Raw genomic sequence first — 20,327 nt, forward strand, 5'->3', positions numbered from 1 at the left:
TTTTGCATATTGGTAGTCTTTTTTTTTTTTTTTTTTTTTGAAAAGTTCCACTACTGAGGAAGACAGAAATTAAATACAAAAAAATAAGTTAGATATGTTGTGGGGGGGTGATTTTCCTTCCTTTGAGTGAAAGGGAAAGTCACTGACAAACCTTTTTACCAGAATTTATAAATACTAATAATTATAGTGTTACCTCAGTTAATTGCTTATATTAGTGTTGGTATTGAATTCGTAAAAATAATAGTTAATTTCATAGTATTCAGTATAATTTTTTAATTGTTAACATGTGGAGGGAAAATCTATTATAGTAACCTCACTGGAGGAAAGTAAACAAATGTATTATACCTGCATTTATTGTGGGACATCTGGTGCCTGAAACCTGAATGATGCGAGCCATCATTAGGGCTGATAAGATTGCACCCAATCTCCAGCAACAGTTCAAGAGTGATCACCATCCTGCTGTCAGTGCTGGTGGGGGTTGTGGACGAGTGTAGTGCAGAACATTCACATGGCGCATCCTCTCACTGTTGTAGTCCTATCTCCTCTCAGAACACAGCCTTCTTTCACTTGTGTCACTCTGCTGATTAAGGACCGGGGACCTTCAGTGTGCCAGTCTGTCCCACAGCACGTTCACAATGGTTCTGTTTACCCATTTCCTTCTTGACTCATTAACTGAAAAGGGCTTAACCAGTGAAAAGAAGCAGCTTTCATGTACCACATGCAGGTGTCTGTGACGGTGTAAATTTGACCTCACTGTGCAAACGTACAAATTCTCATGCAGCACCTTAATAATCCAGTTTATAACAAGAGTATGCAAGGCGCTTATAGGCAAATCTAACCCCACAATTATTCTTTCTGTGGTAGTTGTGCCTGGAATATAGCTGGTTAAGGAAATCACTCAGCTGGTTTTTAATGAGGTAACTTACTTTCTTTAGTGGCACCTTTATAGTTTCAAAGAATGACAAGGATCATTGCAATTCTGAACAAACATGCAGAAGTGTTATGCAGCCATACTAGAGTAGTGAGTCAAAAAGTTAACAACGGTATAATTCTGGAGGTTTGCACAGGCACCAGAGCTGGGGAGGGGAAGCAGACAAACGGAGCAGCAGCTCTGACACATGGCCCACATTCACAGCCGCCTCCCACGTCACTGCTCTCCACAGAGAAAAAGCACCTTTTGTTTCCCATTGCACGGAGGGAGGGAGGTCTCAGGGGTGAACTGCTGCTTCGTTGCTCCACCAGTTATCAAAAAAAAAAAAGTAATTAGACTTGCCACCTCTGTCTGTCTGTCTGTCCTCCCTGCTCACTCCCTACTTCAGCACACAAGCACAGGCTCATCAGTATTAGCACTACTACGGTTGCAATTGTCTCTTCCTCCTACTTAATTGGGTCACTCTGCATTGTTGCATTAGAGATGTCCACTAAGCCTTGTTCTCAGAATTGTTTATTTCCCCCACAGTGGCCACTTGCAAAACTACAGTAAGCAATGTTTGTAAAACTTAACATGACACCTCAAACTGCAAACCAAGTTAATAATCATGCTCATGCACTATCCAAGCAACTTCCATTAAATCCAGGATCCCAATTTCCTTTATATATTCATGGGATACATGTGCATATATGCACAGATGGCGAGGTTGTAGGTAAAGACCTTGGCAGAGTCTAACAGAGCAGGAAGAGGGAGGGAGGGGTGGAGTGGTTTTCTTTTGAGTTTCAGAACTTTAGTATTGTAGATTTTAGAGAAGACTATTTTCCTCAAAGATGTAGTAAAGTAGCATAAAACTGAAGTTCTCAAGTAAAGTAGAAATACCTCAAAGTAAAAAAAAAAAAGTGCAGTACCTGCATAATTACATTACAGTCAGCCACTGGATATTATAGACCCCAGTCAAAATTCCTAGTGAGTGCAAACCTTTGCTGTATTTGTAGGAATTTGAGCCACTTACAGCTAATCTGGATCTCATCATGCCCACTTGCATCTTTCATTTGTTTTGATATGAAATGTGTCCCAGATTTTATGAATAAAGATGCTGACATAATGCGATTACAAATGACACATTAAAACTGTTTATTTGTATAGAAATGTTTTACATAACTTTGTAGTTACAAATTGTAGAAAGAAAGAATGTTAACGCTGTTAGCATCACAAAGTTTCTCTCAGACAAATAGGAGCATAGATCTCAGAGAAGCCTTATGTTACTGTGAAAAGTTAGGTACTTTCATATACTGTACTTGACAGGTGGTGTGTGCTTGCAGCTTGTTGCTCATTAAGAGTGAAAGAGGTTTTAATAACACACGCTCTTGCCGTATTCTCTATTTCTGTCCATCATCTACCCTTGTACTATTTAAGAGCATTAGAAGAACAGACACACTTTCTAGTGCAGAGAATTTATACAAACCTGCTGTGAATTCTCTCCGAACATGGTACAATGAATGTAATCAAGATTACAGAGCAACATTGAAGAACCCAGTCTCGGAGCCAGCATTAATATATCATTTTTATATTTATAAGTTCTATTATTTCCACCTGAATCCATTTTCCTTGACTTCCTTGTTCTCCTGAGACACAGTTAAGATACCAGCTGGAGGGATGGGGTAGCTTCTGACTACATCAAGTCCCCAGAAAGTGGCCATTTAGCCCATAAAGGTCTTTCTCAAATTCTCCTTTGTCCTTAAGACTCTCAGTACTGTTTACTGTACCACCTGGTGATAATCTTTCAGCCCCCATCCCCAGGAGAAAGGCAGCCCAACTCAATTCCTCTCAATTTGCTCAATGTCGAGCTCACCTCCAAGCTGATACATGTCCTTTCTCATGCTACACAGCCCCACCCACAGAGGCTCATTTTCCTTGCTGCTGGTTGTCCCTGGGGTCACGTCACTGCAGTCTGTGGAGATCCACTCCACCTCCTTGATTGTGAGGTCTGACGGCACATTCCCGGTGGTCTCAAACTCTTTGGTCTGAAGTTGAATGTCCTCCAAGCAGTGTTCACTTGCAGATGAGTCGTCAGTGTCGCACTGAGAGGTACTCCTGAGAGTGTGAAGGGCCTGGCTTGACTCACAGCCATCTTCGCCTTCGACTCCAGGGCCGCTAATGCTGTGGAAATTCTGAAGTTTCTATGGAAAGACAGAAAATTGACATTCTCAATGAAACAAGACATTTAAACAAATGTCAAATCTTTGGTCTGGTAGGAGTCCATAGTCTCCATGGTGCCAGCGTATTTGTTGACAGAATCAAAAACATTCCTTCATCTTGGCCTGTGACCAGTGTCCTAACTAGGACACAAACAAAACTAAATGCATACAGCCATCTTATGAAAACAATCCTTTTACTGTAGCCACACTGTGTGTGGGTGAAGTCAGTAAGGTCAGAGCTAGACATAGGGCAAAAACCACTGGAATACAAAAAGTAACTGGATTTGAAGGGTATAAATTTAGCCTACATTGTGTATTGTAGCAGATGGTAGTTGGACGAAAAAGGCTATGTGATCCGAGATCCAGTGGGAATTCAGGCAGCTACCCATGGGGCACACATCGCTGCGGGCCTTTCAGTGGCACTGCACAATGAACACATACAGTACATCTGGGAATCTTAGGCAAATCCACAAGTCCTGTGGCAGCTGTGTACACTGGAGTCGGGGGCTTTATGATGAGGATTATCCAATCTGTACAGCTAATGTGGAGAAGGCAGGACAGCTGCCTAACCACTATGGTGTTGGGCCAGAAGGACACAGGACAATAGGGCCTCTGTGAAACCTCTTGTCACTTGTGTGCTTGTATAATATGTTTGGCTACAGCTAATTAAAGATTATTCTAAAAATGTATAAATCTTGTTTCATTTAGAAAATGTCTGAAAATAAGGACATGCCCAATGCCCGACTCAACTTCTGAGAGCACTACACAGTTATCTTCTTGCACCTGTTCAATTTCTAAACAAGACAAATAGGCCAGAATGATGTTACAAATACAACAGAAAATAGTGTTAACAGGGAAGTATTTCCACTACTGATTCATGTATTGATCATTTTTTTCCCAAACAAATACCCAAAGTGCTGTCAGCTGCTTATATTGCAACAGGTTTAACAGCCATTCTAATGAATCTGTACTAGGCCACAGATGTGCTTTGATTGAAACACTGACAGTGACAATGTTCAATACTGTTTAGCAAGTATAATGTGTACAATATTCACCATCGTAGTTGGGCAGGTTTGCATGCTAACATTTTCTAATTATCACTAAAAAAGAAAGCACAGCAGAGGCTGATGTGAATGATAGTTTTACAATAAACCAAATTGAAATTTCAAGCTGATGACGGCACCAGAGGAATGGTGAGGGGATCTCTAGTTAATACAATTCAACCTGTGAGGACCATGGTTGTGTGTAGCAAATACACCTGCAATCTAATCAGTACTGTAGATGTGGAGGCATTTTACTCAAAATTACAGATGTCAACATCAAGGTGGCAGTAGAGAAATAGTTAGGGGATTACCAAAGTGGTTAGGATTGAAACTTTTGGAAACCACACATTTCACATGAATCCATCCAATAGTCATTGAGATATTTTGATCTGGATCAAATGATAAGATCTGCCCAGAACTGCCATGTATGGCACAGCCATGCTAACGTGGCTAAAACCTAAAATAATTCAGTTTCTAATAAGGAGACAGAGAACAGCTAGAATGCATAAATGTTTTGTTTTATTTCATACATTATTTCACATACTATAGATTATATTTTGGTCCACTAATCATTTCAGGTCTATTATGGCCATAATAATATTCTCACACTCAGGATTTATCCATCCATCTAGAGCTCTGATCTGCAAATATAATGACCATAATAAGTCAGATTAGGGTTATCGTCACTACACCCCTAAGTCAGAACTTTGATTAAGGCTAGATGAGACTGAAAGTAAAAAGGTAAAATTATGTTGCACGTCTTTGGCCATGCAGCAGTGATAAAGGTCTACACAAGGCAGCAGTGGAACACAAGGGACCCTGCTGTTTTTCCTGGCTCTGGTCAAGTGGATACATTTGTCAGCACCAGGCCAGTGTCACATTGCTGCCTTCTGTGCTGGCACTTCAGTCAGACAGACAGACAGACTTCTGGTCCAGACCATGGGGCTGAAATGATAAGACTTAAAGCAAACGAACTATGGCTCTGTTTTAGAGCGGGGGACACTCTGTGAGGAAGAGTTTCAGGCAGAGAAAATATTCTCTGATACTGTCCTCACACAACTCCTGCACCACGTTAGAATGACGGTCATGAATAAGTGCTGCCAATGTCCAGTTTACCTAAAACTACCACACACACACACACACAGAATGAAATGGAGAGGAGGGCAAAAAGACTCCCTGTCCATAGTGACCTTGATGCTCCATGAATAAAAGCTGATCAATAGCTCATAAAGCCTAGTTGTGGCAGCGATCCACCCACTGAGCTGAATTTACAGAAATCAATATCTCTTTACCCGACATGCATCTCCCCTGTGCGGCAATCTATAACCTCTGCCATAGCTGCTCTACTTCCTGACATTTACGGAGCCGAAGTGAGCCACAAAGAGGGTAGCAGTTTCTGCCTGAGTAAACTACACTGCTCTGTGGATGAGAGGACACTTTAGAGACACTCTCATCATGGTGACCAGTCTTTGAATAGCAAGGTGACTTTGAATACAGATAGGGGGATGCGTGTGAAGCATGATAAAGTGCTTGAATTGAGTGCCAAGCAAGCTTACTCTATCATCACAAGCGGATATTTATTCTACTGAGATTTAACTCTTCACATCAGCATGCCTCAGACTTCTAGTTTTAAACACCGAATCAGATTAATCAAAAAACTGAGTTGACATTTTCAAATAGCTTCAGAAGATATTCAGTTTACAGTTTTGTATAAAAGAAAACCAACATATCCCCACTTTGAAAAGCTGAACCCGGAACTTTTTTTTTTTTTTTGTCAAAACATTTATCATTTCTTATGGGTCTTTAAAAAAATGTAAGCTGATATTTAAAAGAGTCGTCTCTCCAAGCTGAAAACCAATGGCACAACGGTGGCTTCTCAAAAGAGGAACAAAAAACAAAATACATGAACAGCAGGAAAAATCCAATGCTAACAATCTCAGCACCCTGACGTTTCTCTGTAAAAATATTGTTGGTTGCGTCGCCTTAGGCTCTTTTGTCTATGCTGACCTCATCCCTGTTTGGAGAGTGTGTGGCGTCTGCTTGTCTTGTCACAGCAGCGCTGTTGTTAAGACACCACTGAACTCTGGGTGACTTTCTCAGCAGGGCCAAGTGCAGCTCTGTGTTTATGATCCAGCTGGTGTACGCGTGAAACTTGTGCGTCTGTTATGTGTGTCTGTGAGGCAACAGCTGCCACAATGTGCTGATAAGACAGACTAGTCTGTCTGCTGAAACATGGTCATGATCGTTTCAACCAAGTGCTTTCATAACATTTTTTTCTCCACATCTTAATTACTGCTTTTACCAAAAAGGGCATATACCTGTGCTTTGCTTCATGCTCTGAAATTGAAAATACATACTCACAGAATGTGACTCAGAATAGTCCTGCATGAATGACTAATCATGCATGACCTTAGTTGGAAGCGTCTGTTTATCCAACACGGAAGAAGAAAATTGCCCCAACAATAGAGTATAACTAATGTTAATGAGACTGATTGGCCTAGCAGAGTGGCTGGCGGCGATTAAATATGATATAGAATAGTCTCTTGATGTCATCTGTTTTACAAAGTGATTCTTGTTTTAAATACCCACCTGGGTCATCTTTGCCAGATCCAATGAAGGCCTCTGTTTGTGTGAGTCTGCTGGTCTCCTGCGCTTCACACCAATTTTCTTGTCATTGAGGACGCACGGCTGTGAGTGGCTACGAGCGAGACCCCCCTGTCCACCACGGCGTTCCAGCTCAGGAGTGGAATCAAGGGAGCTGGATGGTGAGGCTTTATGAGGCTCAGGGAGGCAGATCTGTTGATGGGAGAGGTAGAGAGGCTGTGCTGAGGGCTCAGGGGACAGGAGCACTGAGGAAGAGGGTGTCAGACTGGTGAACGCTGAGGGGTAGGGGAGATGCTGGGCGAAGCAGGGCAGCTCCAAGGTGTTGGAGCGGGTAGGTAGGCTGAAGCTAGAACTACGCTGCATGGCCGGGAAGCCGAGCTGCGCATTCCCACTGCTGCGCTGGACACTGCCTCCACTGTGGCATCTCCTCTTCTCCACAGCTGTCCACACACGAGAGCCCTGAGGGCGCCAGGTAGAGCGGCATCCACCAAGCTCATCTGAGCAAGACAGGGACCGGCACTGCCGTTTGCTGGGGGGTGCGGTGGAGTGAGAGGACACAGCCTCAGTCAGGCTAAGGTCCTGCAATAGGCATGTGATGGTGTCAGAAGTGGAGCCGTCGTCCCAGTCCCAGCGGGCTGAGCTCTTGTGTACACCAGGCAGGACATCCCACAGGCTCTCCAGGCTCGTCCCAACTGGCCTCTGCTTTATGGCACAGCTGTGGCCCACCTCACACCACCGGCTTGTCTCTACAACAAAAGGAACATTCATTTCATTTAAACAACCTTTAAAACAAGAAGACAGGTTTAAACCCTGAGCCCAAATCTAGAAAATAAATGTGGACTTGTGCGTCCACTGAAACAGTTCAGTTTGATTCCCCTGAGGCAGCATGCAGCGAAACTGTGTGTGAGCTGTCAGGATCAGACCAATCAAACATGTTTTTGTGTGTATAGCATCTGTACCAAACTAGGCGCCCAACATCAGACAACAGATGTTGGGAGTAACCCAGTAGCCTCAGTATTTACTTGTAAAACTCCCACTACTCTGTATTTTTCACCGGAAGTGACCTCACCATCACTACTTGAGGGCTGCATTTTCCCATGATGTCAAAGTTACACTAGGACAAAAAACACACACACACACACATATGACTCTGTGTAGGGTCTGCAAACACCTTAAGATGAACAACACACACTGTGATTATGAGAAGTTACATTTGGCATGGACAACATCCATGACACTGCTCAACCTTAGGTTAGCATGTTGGGTCCAGCATACATATTTTGTATTGACAGTACTCACTGCTTTATCTAACTGCACTAAAAATAAACCTTGCCCTGGAGGAACTGTGTTAGTGTCATAGCCTCTCAGCACAGCTGATTGGGAAAGGGAACAAAGCTCAGTGTCTGACTTCATATCGTACCTCGTCTCTGCTGGAGCAAGGCTCAATAAAATGTCAATAACCCATCAAAAACATTCTGACTAAAGCTTATCATCTTGTTTTCTCGTTGAGCTATGCAAGCGTTCTGTATCAGACGAGCTGATGACCTGCCATCACTGACCGTCTCTACACCAGCACAACAGGAAAGCATATATCACTCCCACAACAGAAATGGACCAGCCAACTGAACTGGTCAGTCAACTCTGAGTCAGGTGCTAAACATCAAGACCACTGCCCTCTCCCGGTGTGTAAAAGTTCTATTCTTCTCAAATGGAGATAAATCCCCAAAATACCGTCTACAGTACAATAGGAGGAAGAATAAAGGGCAGTTTTAACAACACACACTCGTACTGCTACCAGGACTTTTCCAGTCAATTTACTGTGATGACTGAAAACCATTTAATCTACAAAAGGCTGTTACACCTGTTGCTTTTATGGCAAGGCAAAATAAAAATATGGGCCTTTGTAGTCATAAATACATTTCCAACTCCAGGATAACGTCCACAGTTTTGAAGCATGCAGGCGTATGGCACTCCTGCTGTGCTAATGATAACATCCTACTATCATAAACACACTGCTCATCTCAGCAGAAACATCTGTCAGATACGTTTCACATTATGCTGTGTGTCTATCGATCAAATTCGGCAGAGACTGGCTTGCTGCTGTTCTGTCAATAACTTCACTGAAATAACATGACAAGCCCCTGCAGCACACTGCTGTCAATAAACACCTGACATTTTCTGGCCCCTACAAACTGCTGTGGACTGTTTCAAGTACATAATTATAGGTCATGTCCAGTTTTTGATGAGATGTAAGCCACAAATGACAAATAATATTTTTAGATGATAGAAATTTCTCAACCCTCAGAGATGCTGCTAGTCTGTATGAGGTAGCAATTCCTTTAATATCTCTGGCGCTGTTAGTCCATCGTAGAGCATGGATCAGGCGGCATATTTCTGTCTGAACCTGAGCTATTATGCCTGACCATGTGGCCTCCAAACCCAACAAGCTTAGGAAACACAAACGTACTACACCTGCCACATGCAATGTTTGTTGCAAGACAGGGCCTTTGGGTACCGACAGATCCTGTCAGGCTCGGTTCAGGTATCCACACTCCGGTCCATTGTGGACAATTTAAGGCAGTTTTTAAATTAATGTGATGAAGTACCTTGTTTTGATAGGTATCTAAAACAGACATTCTCATATTTTATTCATCTGACTCCAGAACATGTACTATTACTAAATTACTGCTTGGGATATTTACGACTTCATGCCTACACATCATGCCTACATGTATGAATGTGTATATGCATGAAAATGAATGTGGACTTACCCATGAGTCCACAAGAGAAAAATGCAGTCCCCTGGCTCATGGTCTGTGCCTGGAACTGCAAAAGTACAACACAGACTCAGTCTCAGCTCATCAGAAAAAGAAACATTAGAAGTAGATTTAATAAATGAAAATAAAAACCAAAAGCTATTTTAAAGTAACATTCTATATGTATTAATAGCCCCAAGAGTGTATGTTGCATTTTTTTTGCTGCTGAGAAATGAAGACCAAGTGCTGTCCATGAACACAGAATGAGTTCCACCATAACTGATTCTGACCAACAGCCCCACAACATGATGACTTCATTTCACATGGCCGAGAGGACAAACTTGGTCCACACTAGCAGGGGAATTTTCTCACTCTGTGCTGGCAGAAAGGTTTCTCCTGCATCAATACTGATTAGAAAATGAATCAGATTTGTTCAGTGTAGTAGAACTAAAATATTCTATTGCCATTTCAAGTAAAGTAAATGGAACAAAACCTGATGACAGATGCCCAAGCAGCTATTATGATGATCAGTAATTGCAACACAATCATCCCTTATTCCCAGTTTTCAACCTCCAAATAATTCTTTTCACAACACTTCCTGAGATTCAGTAAGACAACACTTAGGAATTTCCCAACAAATATGACTCAGGGGAAGCTAAAAGTCAAAATGAAGTGATTCAAATTTGGAAAATATAACGTAGAGCCATAAAACTGCTGTAGAGTGATGTGGCCAGCAACAATTTCCTGATTTTGAGCAGCACCTTTTCATCACAGTTGAGGCCTGTTGGCCAGGTTACACAAAAAAGCCTACATAAGCAGGAAAATAACCTCACCAGACCCAAATCGGTACTTTTGGATGTTACATCGTCAACACCCTTCTTTTCCAGTGTTTTCTTGTAAATGATCACCATGGCAACACACATCCTTGTCCCAAGTCGTTCCAGTGAGAGCAAGAAAAGCTAGAGGCCATGTCGATGGGCATGATGTGAGCAGGCTGGTTTCTTTTAAGCTTAAGACTGCAGGAATGTCCTTCACTCCTCATCCCAAACCTAAGCGAACACACAAAGATGAGCACAGGATTAGAGTTCAGTACATTTCTGACATCCTGTGAACCATGTTAAGCAGAGAACAATTGGGCTGGTCTGAGTGGAAGAACACATCTCCTGGGTGGAGTCTCTGAAGCGCATCATCAATGCAGAGTAAACACAGTGCTCCCCTAAAACTGAAAATCTAGCTTTGTAGTATCAAATGCTCACCCCCTGATAAATGTTATTCTGAAACATCTGTAGCTTCCTCCTTTGTGGTAGATGCCAGCTGGATTCCCAGCAGTTACAAATAAGAGTCTACAGCCATGCAAGTGGCTCTGTGAAGCTGGATCGCACAGCAAAGTGCCAAAAGTCAAAGATGAAAAGAAGAAATTCACACGAAGTCATTGGTTTCACAAGCGCCTTTAATTCTCAAGTGAGCGAGCTCTGATTTTCAAAGCGACTCCTTTGTTGCTGTATGTCTGTCTGTAAGTTTAAATTACACTGCATTTTCACTTCTGCACAATCTCTCCAGCTTGTTACCAAAAGTGGAACACTATATCTTTATCCAGAGTGCTAAAGTTGGCAGCTGGGCTTGCTTGAGGCTCTTGAACTCCAGTCTAGGTTCATTTGCCAACTCTAGCATTTTGGATATACCGTGACCTGGCTGACTGAGGATCTCCACAGACAAGTCTCTATACCTTGTTTGTTCTTGCTTGTCTATGTGGAGGATAATCAGTCATCCGAGAGAGCGAGTTTCCTCAAAGTGTTCTACACTGGAGCACACAGAGAGGAACAGAGCAAAGTCAAAGTTGTGTAATTGAATCCTCCGGGGCTGGCTGGGAATAGCTGACCTTGCGGTTATCAAAACAACCCCATTCACATTAGTGCTGCACCACAATTACAGTAAAACAGCTGATTAGCCACAGATGTAAATCTATATAGTCATGGCAGGGGATTTTTTTACTATCACCAGATCAGTTCTGCTTGAGACTGGTCAGGTAGGGGACAGAAAAAAAGCATAGTGGACACGAGATATTTGTATGATGCCTGCAAAGTCACAGAGTGTCTGAATTACAGAACAACTGTAGGCAGAAAAAGGGAAACAGAAAGGAATGGTATATGCGAGACAAAAGAGGGGTTTGTGAAAAAGACGAAACATCGTGGGAAACAAAAGAGATGACATCAGAGGTGTGTGTGCAAGCGTGCATGCAGGGAGGAGGGAGAGCGTCACAAGACCATGACATAGTGGAGGTGGTGTTTGCATTCTGCTATGATTTCTATTACTAACACTTATCACATCAGGAAAACAACTTAAATGCAAGGATGTTTTCAGCAGAGTTCTACCAGGAGATCGACACGGTTCAAGGACATCTGGCAGCGTTAACTTGGGGCCTCTGTGAATAGAAAAGAACAGATCAAAGCGTGGAGCTGGAATAGGTCAAGACAGCTTATACTGTGCGTGACCATTAACGACACAGATCTGTGTTTCACAGCAGAGATAACTAGGGACATGCTGGGTTGGAGGAAACTACTGTTTATATATAACCCTTAATGGCTCGGTGATGCTATGACATTGACACAAAGGAAAAAAAACCTCACCCTGAAGAAATTAAATTGGCAAAGACAGGAAAAGCTCTGTCACATGATGTTTATCCAGACAAAAGAGGACATATTATATTTTTCTATTCTATAGCCTGAAAATCATGGACTTTAAACTGTAAAAAAAAACATCCACTACTTAATTTATCTTTACCATTCTCACATGTTACATTTTCATCCTATAAATCTGAGCTGAGCACTTTAAAAGATGGAGGTTTATAACATAATTATAAACATTCCTCTGCTCCATAACATAAGCTGAACACATAATTACAAAAGTCTCTCCTTGTCCCACAGCCTTTGAAAACCATTCAAACACAACAGTTTGTGAATAGAAAACATGTTGAGAAGCGCTAGCAAAGGGTACAGACAAGTCTGTTAACCTATTATAATGCAAGAGCCATACCAGGGCATGATATTCAATGTTAATGAATACACCCAAAACACTCAACTCATACTGCACGCATAAAGCTATAATCTGTCAAAAGATGTATCTAGAGTTTATGCCCATGGGGTGCCACTCCTCTTCTGACGTCAAAACCTGAAACCCCTTTACAACGAAGCTGCCATTATCTGGAATCTGTGGGAGTCTGCATTTCTGCAGCCTGATAGCTCTTTATCTGAATTGGTGCAGCAAACACCGTGACAACTGAGACATCTAATTTCTGAGACGGGGAAGAATGTTTCTCATAGAATGGTTTTCCATCACATGCAAAAAGTTTGCTGATTGACTGCAACACAGCGGCTGCAGTGACAGCAGCCTTTCTAAAAGACAACAATATGCTGCCTTAGACGAGCTGATCGGACACCACACTTCCTCTGTGGTTACCAAAAGCCTTTCAACCATTGCAGCTTTGCGGCTGTCAGAAATGGCAAGCTATTGCACAGCTTAAATGAGCACAAGATAGGACAAGAGAGGAAACCACAGAGTCGACTGGGTCAAGTATAAAGTTAGAGGCCTGCTTTACAGTTAGCTCAGTTTTCAAAAGCCTCAACAGATCCTGCTGTGTTTTTTATTACATGATCAAAGTCAGACACAGGGACTCTTAAATCATAGTCAGGTCCAGAAAGACTACAGGCTGCCAGCTTAGCCGTTACAATAGGCATCTAACTGCGGTCACCCCTGAAAGTGCTGTTTCCTAATTAGAGCTGCTTTTCTATACACTGCTCAGACTGTAAATCCCATGGGTTAGGTCAACATTACATAAGGATTTGGCAGCTTTGTGCCTGGCTGACAATTAGAGCCAATACTAATCCACTGTATAGCACTTTAACAGCTGGTGGAAACAACAGTGTTTGATAAGATTGTTGCACCTTGTATTGGTTATTGAGGAACACAACACAGTCCTACAAAACTTACATAACTTAAAAAGCTTAAATGTTTAGTTGAATTTTCAGTCAGATCTGTATCCTGCTCTCAAGAGTCCCAGGATTGTGACCGTCTCAGTAATCTGAGCATCTGCTGAGCACCTGAGATGCCCGACCTGACACCTAAGTGAGGGCTTTGCGCTGCTCTTCATGACCATGATGCCACATGTAAAAGGAAGGCTGAGTAAATGTTTAGCCACGCCATTCTATAAAAACATTTCCTAGGAGAAAATATGAATTCCTGTAAAGCTAGTGATTGTCTACTTCTTTGAGCAGCTTTGCTTGTGCAGAATCCATATTTGGACTTGTGCACTTTCTCATGTCCTAATGATGGCTGTGTTGACAGAACGTCATAAAAGTCAGACATATATGCAGGGAACATAAAAACCAGATAATTAAAAGACAAATTTGCAAAGCAGGTCTGATTTTTCTGCAGCAGGAACATTCAACATTTTTAAAACTTTCTTTGCTGGTGGTGTCATTAATTAGCTGCCACAAAGGGCAGGTGCCGCCAAGTTTTGCCACGGCTGACTGACTGAAAAAAAACTTATGAAACTCGTTGTAGGGTGCAGGCTAGCCCACAGCTGTCTGCATGTTCACAGACATTAGGCTGTGTCAAACAGGAGGCACGCTCTACATTTAAAGAAGTGAGTGAATAGTCAGAGATGAGCATGGCTGGGAGGCTTCAATAGTAGTTATGAGGCTCAGTTGAGGGCCTGGGGTACAGCCAAGGTCTCACAAGCATGCAGCTGCCCACTTACCATAAACACAAAGGCTCAGCATGGCTATGCATGGCAGCCAAGGAGGCCTACATTTTAAAGCAGGCCTGCTGTTTAATTATCTCATACATAATCACTTGCACTGTACACATTTGTCCAGAATAAGAGCTTTGTTGATCTCTGTAATCGAGGCTTTCAACAAACCTGTCCAAGTAGGAGAGAAATGTTGCCCATTTGAATGCTAAATCTAGTAAAGTCTCTTAATTGCAAAGTGTTGAAGACACAACATCATTTGACTTCTACAGCAGAATAACACTGTATGTAATGGACCCAAATAAGAATGTCAGATTCAGTGAACACAGTCCCATGAGCTTGAAATCAAAATTAGACAGGATGGGGAGAGCACTCTCCTACACCACATTTGAAACCACACATGAAACAAACATTTTTCCAGATAGGTGTTTGAACAATGTCTTGATGCAGTACATCTTAAGACAGCCTAAATGTCTTAGTATCGTCAGTGATGTCGAAATAAGGAAAGAGGAATCATCTGCAGGCTTTGACAAGCATCCTTGTTTTTACTTGAGCAAAAACTGCACAACAATTTGTCAGATGAACTTGCCAGCCCTCCAGGTGGATGCCTCTCAGTTTCAGAAGAAAAGGCTCTGAAAACTGAGCTTGTCCAAGTAACCAGCACAAGCAGTCCCTTAAACCAGTTTTCCAAAATCCCTCATGAAAGGGAAATGAGTTTGGCAAAGAAATTGGTGCGACAAGAGCTCACAGAATGTTACACACAGGCTACAGAGCAAACAGGATTTGGAACTGGAGAGAAAGGCCACAAGCTACTAATGATAAAATATGAAATGTATGCCATCTGTACTTTAACTGTAAGTCAGCTATGTTCAACCTGTAGGCATGTTCATTCCACTTATGAACTGCAGTGGGACAATCTACAGAGTTTAGGTTTCATAAGCGTTTGTGTATATGATCCCAGTGAGCACTTTAATTGCAGGATCTGATTGTGTGTCACCCAGCCCTGTCTTCATACCTGAGGGGAAGGTAGCCTAGATAAAGAAAAGACAACAACATTCCACTGTAACAGCACAAACTGTAACATACAAGAAATATGCTCTGAGAAAAACGCACATTACAAGGCCACCAGATAATGTGGTGTCAGTTACACAGGCATTTATTTAAAAGGTCCTATACTGTTGCCTAACTTGACACGTGTGCCATGCATGAGTAAAAACTCAGTTTATGTCTGTATTTGTATGAACACGTTTATTAAGCTTCACATAAACTCACTGACACTTGTTTTCTGAACCCTTTCTACAACATACAATCCCACTGTCGGTTTAGTCATCTAACGTTACTGAATGGTAATACAGGCGTAATTAATAAAGGGGAGAAAGATCAGATAACAATCAGCTCAAGCTGCAGTTTATGTAGGTTAGGTTATAACCCTAACAAAACAAAAGAGACATGGCAGCACACATGAGGAAAAGTGGCTAGGCTAACTAACTCGAAGCTGTTTAGTTTCCTCAAAGTTGACATTGTTAGTGGTCAGTGCATATTCACTTTCAAAACACAAGGGATCATCACATGAACTAGGTCATAGTAAGCTTGCGCAGAAACTTATTTGACCTAAAAAAAAAAAAAAGAGCACTCACAAGTATCGCAGTGAGCGCCTCGTATCTCCAACAACACCGGGCAGCTGCTTAGTTTCGCTGGACCATGGCGAGTTTAGTTTTAGTAGAAAGACACAACAAGACGTCAGGCAGGAATCACAATGAGCAGTTCACTTCACGCACTGGTCCGGACAGCTCCCGCACCCTGCTACATTACCCCACTGCTCTGCTGTCCAAGATTGCACGCTCATGAGATTGTGACAACATAAACGAGAAATACCACTTCTGGTGTGGGGGGGTCTGATAAGTTATTTCTGCCTCTAAATCTTTGACACCGACGTGTTTTAGCTTTATTGTTTGACTCAGTAAAACTTCGTGCTTAATTTAGCTTATGCTTGTAGTGGCAAAAAGTAACCGCTCAATCGCTGTACGACTATTAATGACACGTAGCACCCCCGCTCCTCCAACTAGTGGTCTGATCCACCCTGCAGTAATGAAAAGTAATCACAGTTTTGAGCTGTGCGTATAGACAAGGTGCTTTCATAATAATATTCAGTGGTGCAAATTGATAACTTGAGAGCTGTGTATGAACTTGCTACTTCTCCCTCACAAAATGAATTCCAGTTTAATAAAGCTTAGTCCTAAATAAATAAATAAAAACAGGTCTCCTCCCCCAACTAAGTAAATGCAAGCTTTATCATATCTTACATCAACATGCAAATTGCTGTCCTGGTTTATTTGTTCACATACTGTGCAGTAGGTACACACATAGAACAGTCAGTTTATTAACTTCCCCAATACTCACCTACACATAGTATTAATATCACCTAGACTGGTAGTTTCAAACCTTTTTAGCTTCTGCCCACTTATAATCAGTCCACCAAAGAGATAGATAAAATGTAATTTCAAAGTCTGAAGGAGTAAAACCTGCATTTTACAAAAGAGTAAATATTACAGATATTTTTGTCTTCTCTGTCCTGTTAATTATCTTCCAACCCATCTACTCTCTAAAGTTGGGGGCCATTTTCAATACAGCTTGTTGCTCATGTACAGTAGCTGGTTAACTTTCTGTATATTTAGACTCTATTCATACCTTGTGATAAGAATGATATAAGCCAGTGAACGTATCGCCATATATTTAAAATGGAAACAACTGGATTGTAAGGGTAAGGTTTACCATACACTCTGCTCAGCAAGGTGAAAATTTCAACAAATATATTTTATCATTTCTATTCCATCACATCTTATCATAGACAGTAAATTCATTTATTTTGTGGGATTGAAGTTAACACACTGGGCCTCAGAAGGGTGGGGAGCTGAAGCTCACTCCTGGCAGACACTATTATTAATCAAGGAGTAACATCTGTTGTGCACCACTAATCTCCCCCAGACAGTCAAATTGTCCTCCTTGACTTTAGGCTGTCTGCCTTTTGTGTGAAAGGGCAGCTGAGATTTGTCTTCTGCACTACATACTGTAGGCTACAGTGTGGGTGAGGGTAACAAGTTGTTCTTGCTACAACTTTAGCAAAAAAAAAAAAAAAATTAGGCTATGTAAATTTCACATAAATCAGGCCTTCTTCACGAATCAGGTAATATGATGTTCTTTTCTGCAGCAGTTGAAGTAAATGAAGCTTTAAAAACTGATGTAAACAATTCCTACAGGTGTCCCAACTTTTGTTGATTACTTACAACAACAAATTCCATCTGTACAAAGACAGTGTAGGAAAAGACTGTGAAGCTTTATTTGGGAAAAAGGCAGTTAACAAAGGAAGTCAGACCTGTTCACCAAATAATGGCCTCCAGGTTGTGCAGAAGAAAAGAACCAGATGGTTAGCTTCAGATGGTGGAACGGCAGGCATACTGTCCCGACCTTCCAGATGAAGAGTGAAAGCAATGTAACCTGCAAGCGCAACACATTTGTGGGAACTTCTGCAACAGTGCTGTTTATCCTAACAATATTTGATTTCAATTGCAGAAAGAACGCCACAAGTGTGTTCAGCTGCTAAATAACAACCGGGATATATAGTACATATATACATATCAAGCAAAAGGGTTGCATGTTGAGTTTATAGCCTTAAAAGCCACAGCTAACTCTATGGAAAACAAATGATCAAAACTACTTAGTTGCAGAGAAAAGTCATGCATTTCAGCTAGTTTGTTAATGTGTGTTGTGACTGTTAGAACCATAGGGGGCAGTATCCACCAATAACCATCACCAGACTGAACTACAGTGTACCAACTTATTTATATTTGATGAATACTAAGCCTTGAATCAGTTATACTTAGTAATTTCTCTTTCTTAATGTAACTGTAGCTAGCATATGGCTAACAGTAAATAGGAAGCGAGCTTTCAACTCCCAGGACCGAGACTCCCTGCAGAATGCTGTATACCATCTGTGTTTCCCACTGACTGCAGACAGATGGCTAAGGCGCTCCTGTTACAGGAGCCATCCATTTTCAACTTTAATGAAAAATTAATCCTCTCCATCCCCAACTAAATTTACCATTATATGAAATTTAGAAGTTTGTTTTCATTCACAAAATTAAAAAAACATTCAGCTCTGTTCATACTGTACCATGAATTACTTCCAAAGTTGAATGAAGAGTACGCCTATTCTATATGTAGTATTTTTGTTTGTTTGTAAATTCTAGAAATCATTCATTTATACAGTCAACTCTAAAAGTCTAGATTGACCGAGAATGTGACACTCAAGTAAAAGAATAACACTGACACCTTATGTCAATATGCAGAAGTACATGCATTTACAGATAGATTTGTCTGAAGCTTGTGGTTGAAATTACTCCCTGATGTTACTCAGTGGGATACAGTAACTACAGCCAGGACATAAAAAGAGCATATGGCTTTCATCGAACTCCATCTAAATTTCACTGCTTCTCATCTAGCTCGCTAATCCTCGCTATAATGTTTACAGCCCAGTTAATTGAACTGGCATATCTCTATGGGCTTTGAGATCTCTTCTAAGAAGCTCTAAAGCCATGCTTTTTTGCCAGAGCATTCATGGCTAAAACCCCTACATCATCTGCAGGAGGTGCAGCTGTTCTTCCAGTAACAGTTCATGAACAACTGTGTGAGTGGGGTGTTTAGAAAAAGGGCTCACAATAGTGTTAGTCTTTTCAGTCATTATGTTTATGTTATAAAATAAATAATTCCAGAACTGTTTCATTTTTTACAGATTAAATACTATAGGGATAAAAATATATTGTAAAGTGAAGGTCTGGAGTTCATGATAAAAGTGGTCAGTCTTTTTGTACATGGACAGTGACAGCTGTAGAAGTAATACATCTATATATAGTTTAATCTTTAGCCAACTTCAGAATAAATTAGTACAAGTATATAATTGTTTCTAAACTATTTGTATTTGTAGTAGAGCAAAACTATTTACTTCTGAAAAGTAGTACAGAAGACTGGAATAAAATGAAAATAGTCAAGGAAAGTACCAGTACCACTAGTGATATTTACCTGCTGTAGGATGACCTAAGAGATTTCAATAGAACATTGGCTAATACATATTCTTAAAGAAACAGAGCACATTATAGTTTGAGGACAGTGATTTATTTTCCCAGTTTAATGAGTAACAGGTTTACTGAGGAAGTCAGTCAGCTGTCTTGACACAGTGTAAACAAAGACATTCTTTTACTGCTACATCAAGTATATTTTTGTTGTAACATTTCAAGTATCTGTTTTTGTTCCACTTGGTTCACACAGTGCAATTTTGTATCTTTAATCTGTTTAGCTGCCTTCAAAGTCAGATATTAATACAATATATAATGTGTAATTTGTTGGCAGTGTATCACTGCCACCAAATCCATGACTGACAAATTTGTCAAAACCTCATGCTTTTTTCCTAATGCTCTTATATTGATATATAAAAACATGGAAAAAAAATCTCAGCTGAAACATTTGGAGTGACCACTACTGAGCTGTTTGCACAGTTTTTGGGGATGTCTCTCCTTGAGAATACCCCCTCTTATTATCCATGTACCCCTGCACTGACCTCCACAGTGCCCTGATATTACCCTCTCCGAAACCTGTTGCCCCTCTTCGCTCTATCAGCTCAAGAAAGAAGGTGTCCTCTGCAAAGATGGGCTTGGTGAACACCTGGAGAAGGTATCTGAAAACAGATGATAACAAGGTAAGGACATTTGGTCAGTCTTACTGTTACCTGAGCCACCCCACTGCCAGGTTAGCCTCTGTTCTCATTGTGTTCACAACTAAATAAATATAATTTCTCAAGGAAAAGCTGAAACATGTCCATGGGTTTTCTGTGCATATTTGAAGTTAAATAGGTATCTTTTACTGTACTGGACAGTAAAATATGAAAAGACTAATTGTTTTTCAGGGTGTCTACAGAGTTTAACAAATTAAATTTAAGACTTTTTAAGACCAACTTATATGAAATTTAAGACCATGCTGCCAATGAAAAAAAAAATA

At 41.1% G+C, this 20,327-nt stretch overlaps 3 protein-coding genes across 6 annotated transcripts in view; 1 reads left to right on the forward strand and 2 right to left on the reverse strand.

The window, feature by feature from the left end:
- Positions 1-20,008, forward strand: part of lhpp (phospholysine phosphohistidine inorganic pyrophosphate phosphatase) — a 111,627-nt gene extending 91,619 nt beyond the window's left edge. For 2 of the 4 annotated variants that reach the window (XR_002275339.1, XR_002275338.1), the window contains exon 9: positions 2,821-2,883. The gene's annotated coding sequence lies outside the window, so the exon portion shown is untranslated. Of the gene's footprint in view, positions 1-2,820; positions 2,897-19,949 lie in introns of those variants that run through there. The other 2 variants (XM_020605193.1, XM_020605192.1) reach the window with 2 other exon arrangements.
- fam53b (family with sequence similarity 53 member B) lies at positions 315-19,022 on the reverse strand. The gene is made up of 5 exons (XM_020605174.1): positions 15,917-19,022; positions 10,366-10,581; positions 9,548-9,602; positions 6,762-7,522; positions 315-3,111 (listed from the first exon to the last, which is right to left on the reverse strand). The coding sequence occupies exons 2-5, from the start codon at positions 10,453-10,455 to the stop codon at positions 2,749-2,751; spliced, it is 1,269 nt and encodes a 422-aa protein (XP_020460830.1). The 5' UTR covers positions 10,456-10,581; positions 15,917-19,022; the 3' UTR covers positions 315-2,748.
- The window catches only part of hpdl (4-hydroxyphenylpyruvate dioxygenase-like), a 5,035-nt gene continuing 4,140 nt past the window's right edge, over positions 19,433-20,327 (reverse strand). Inside the window, exon 5 of the mRNA XM_020605168.1 lies at positions 19,433-20,007. Coding sequence (XP_020460824.1) covers positions 19,809-20,007 — 199 coding nt within the window. The 3' untranslated portion in view covers positions 19,433-19,808. The remainder of the gene's footprint in view (positions 20,008-20,327) is intronic.

The sequence above is a fragment of the Monopterus albus genome, unplaced genomic scaffold (assembly GCF_001952655.1).
Source record: "Monopterus albus unplaced genomic scaffold, M_albus_1.0 scaffold69.1, whole genome shotgun sequence".
In the NCBI taxonomy this organism is placed as follows: domain Eukaryota; kingdom Metazoa; phylum Chordata; class Actinopteri; order Synbranchiformes; family Synbranchidae; genus Monopterus; species Monopterus albus.

Excerpts from the sequence above, each read along its gene's own strand:
- fam53b (XM_020605174.1), bottom strand. The coding sequence starts at position 10,455 with ATGTGTGTTGCCATGGTGATCATTTACAAGAAAACACTGGAAAAGAAG. Across the intron at positions 7,523-9,547 it reads TTTCTCTTGTGGACTCATGG|AGACAAGCCGGTGGTGTGAG; the intron begins GTAAGTCCACAT and ends CTTTTGTTGTAG. Across the intron at positions 3,112-6,761 it reads ATCTGGCAAAGATGACCCAG|AAACTTCAGAATTTCCACAG; the intron begins GTGGGTATTTAA and ends GTCTTTCCATAG.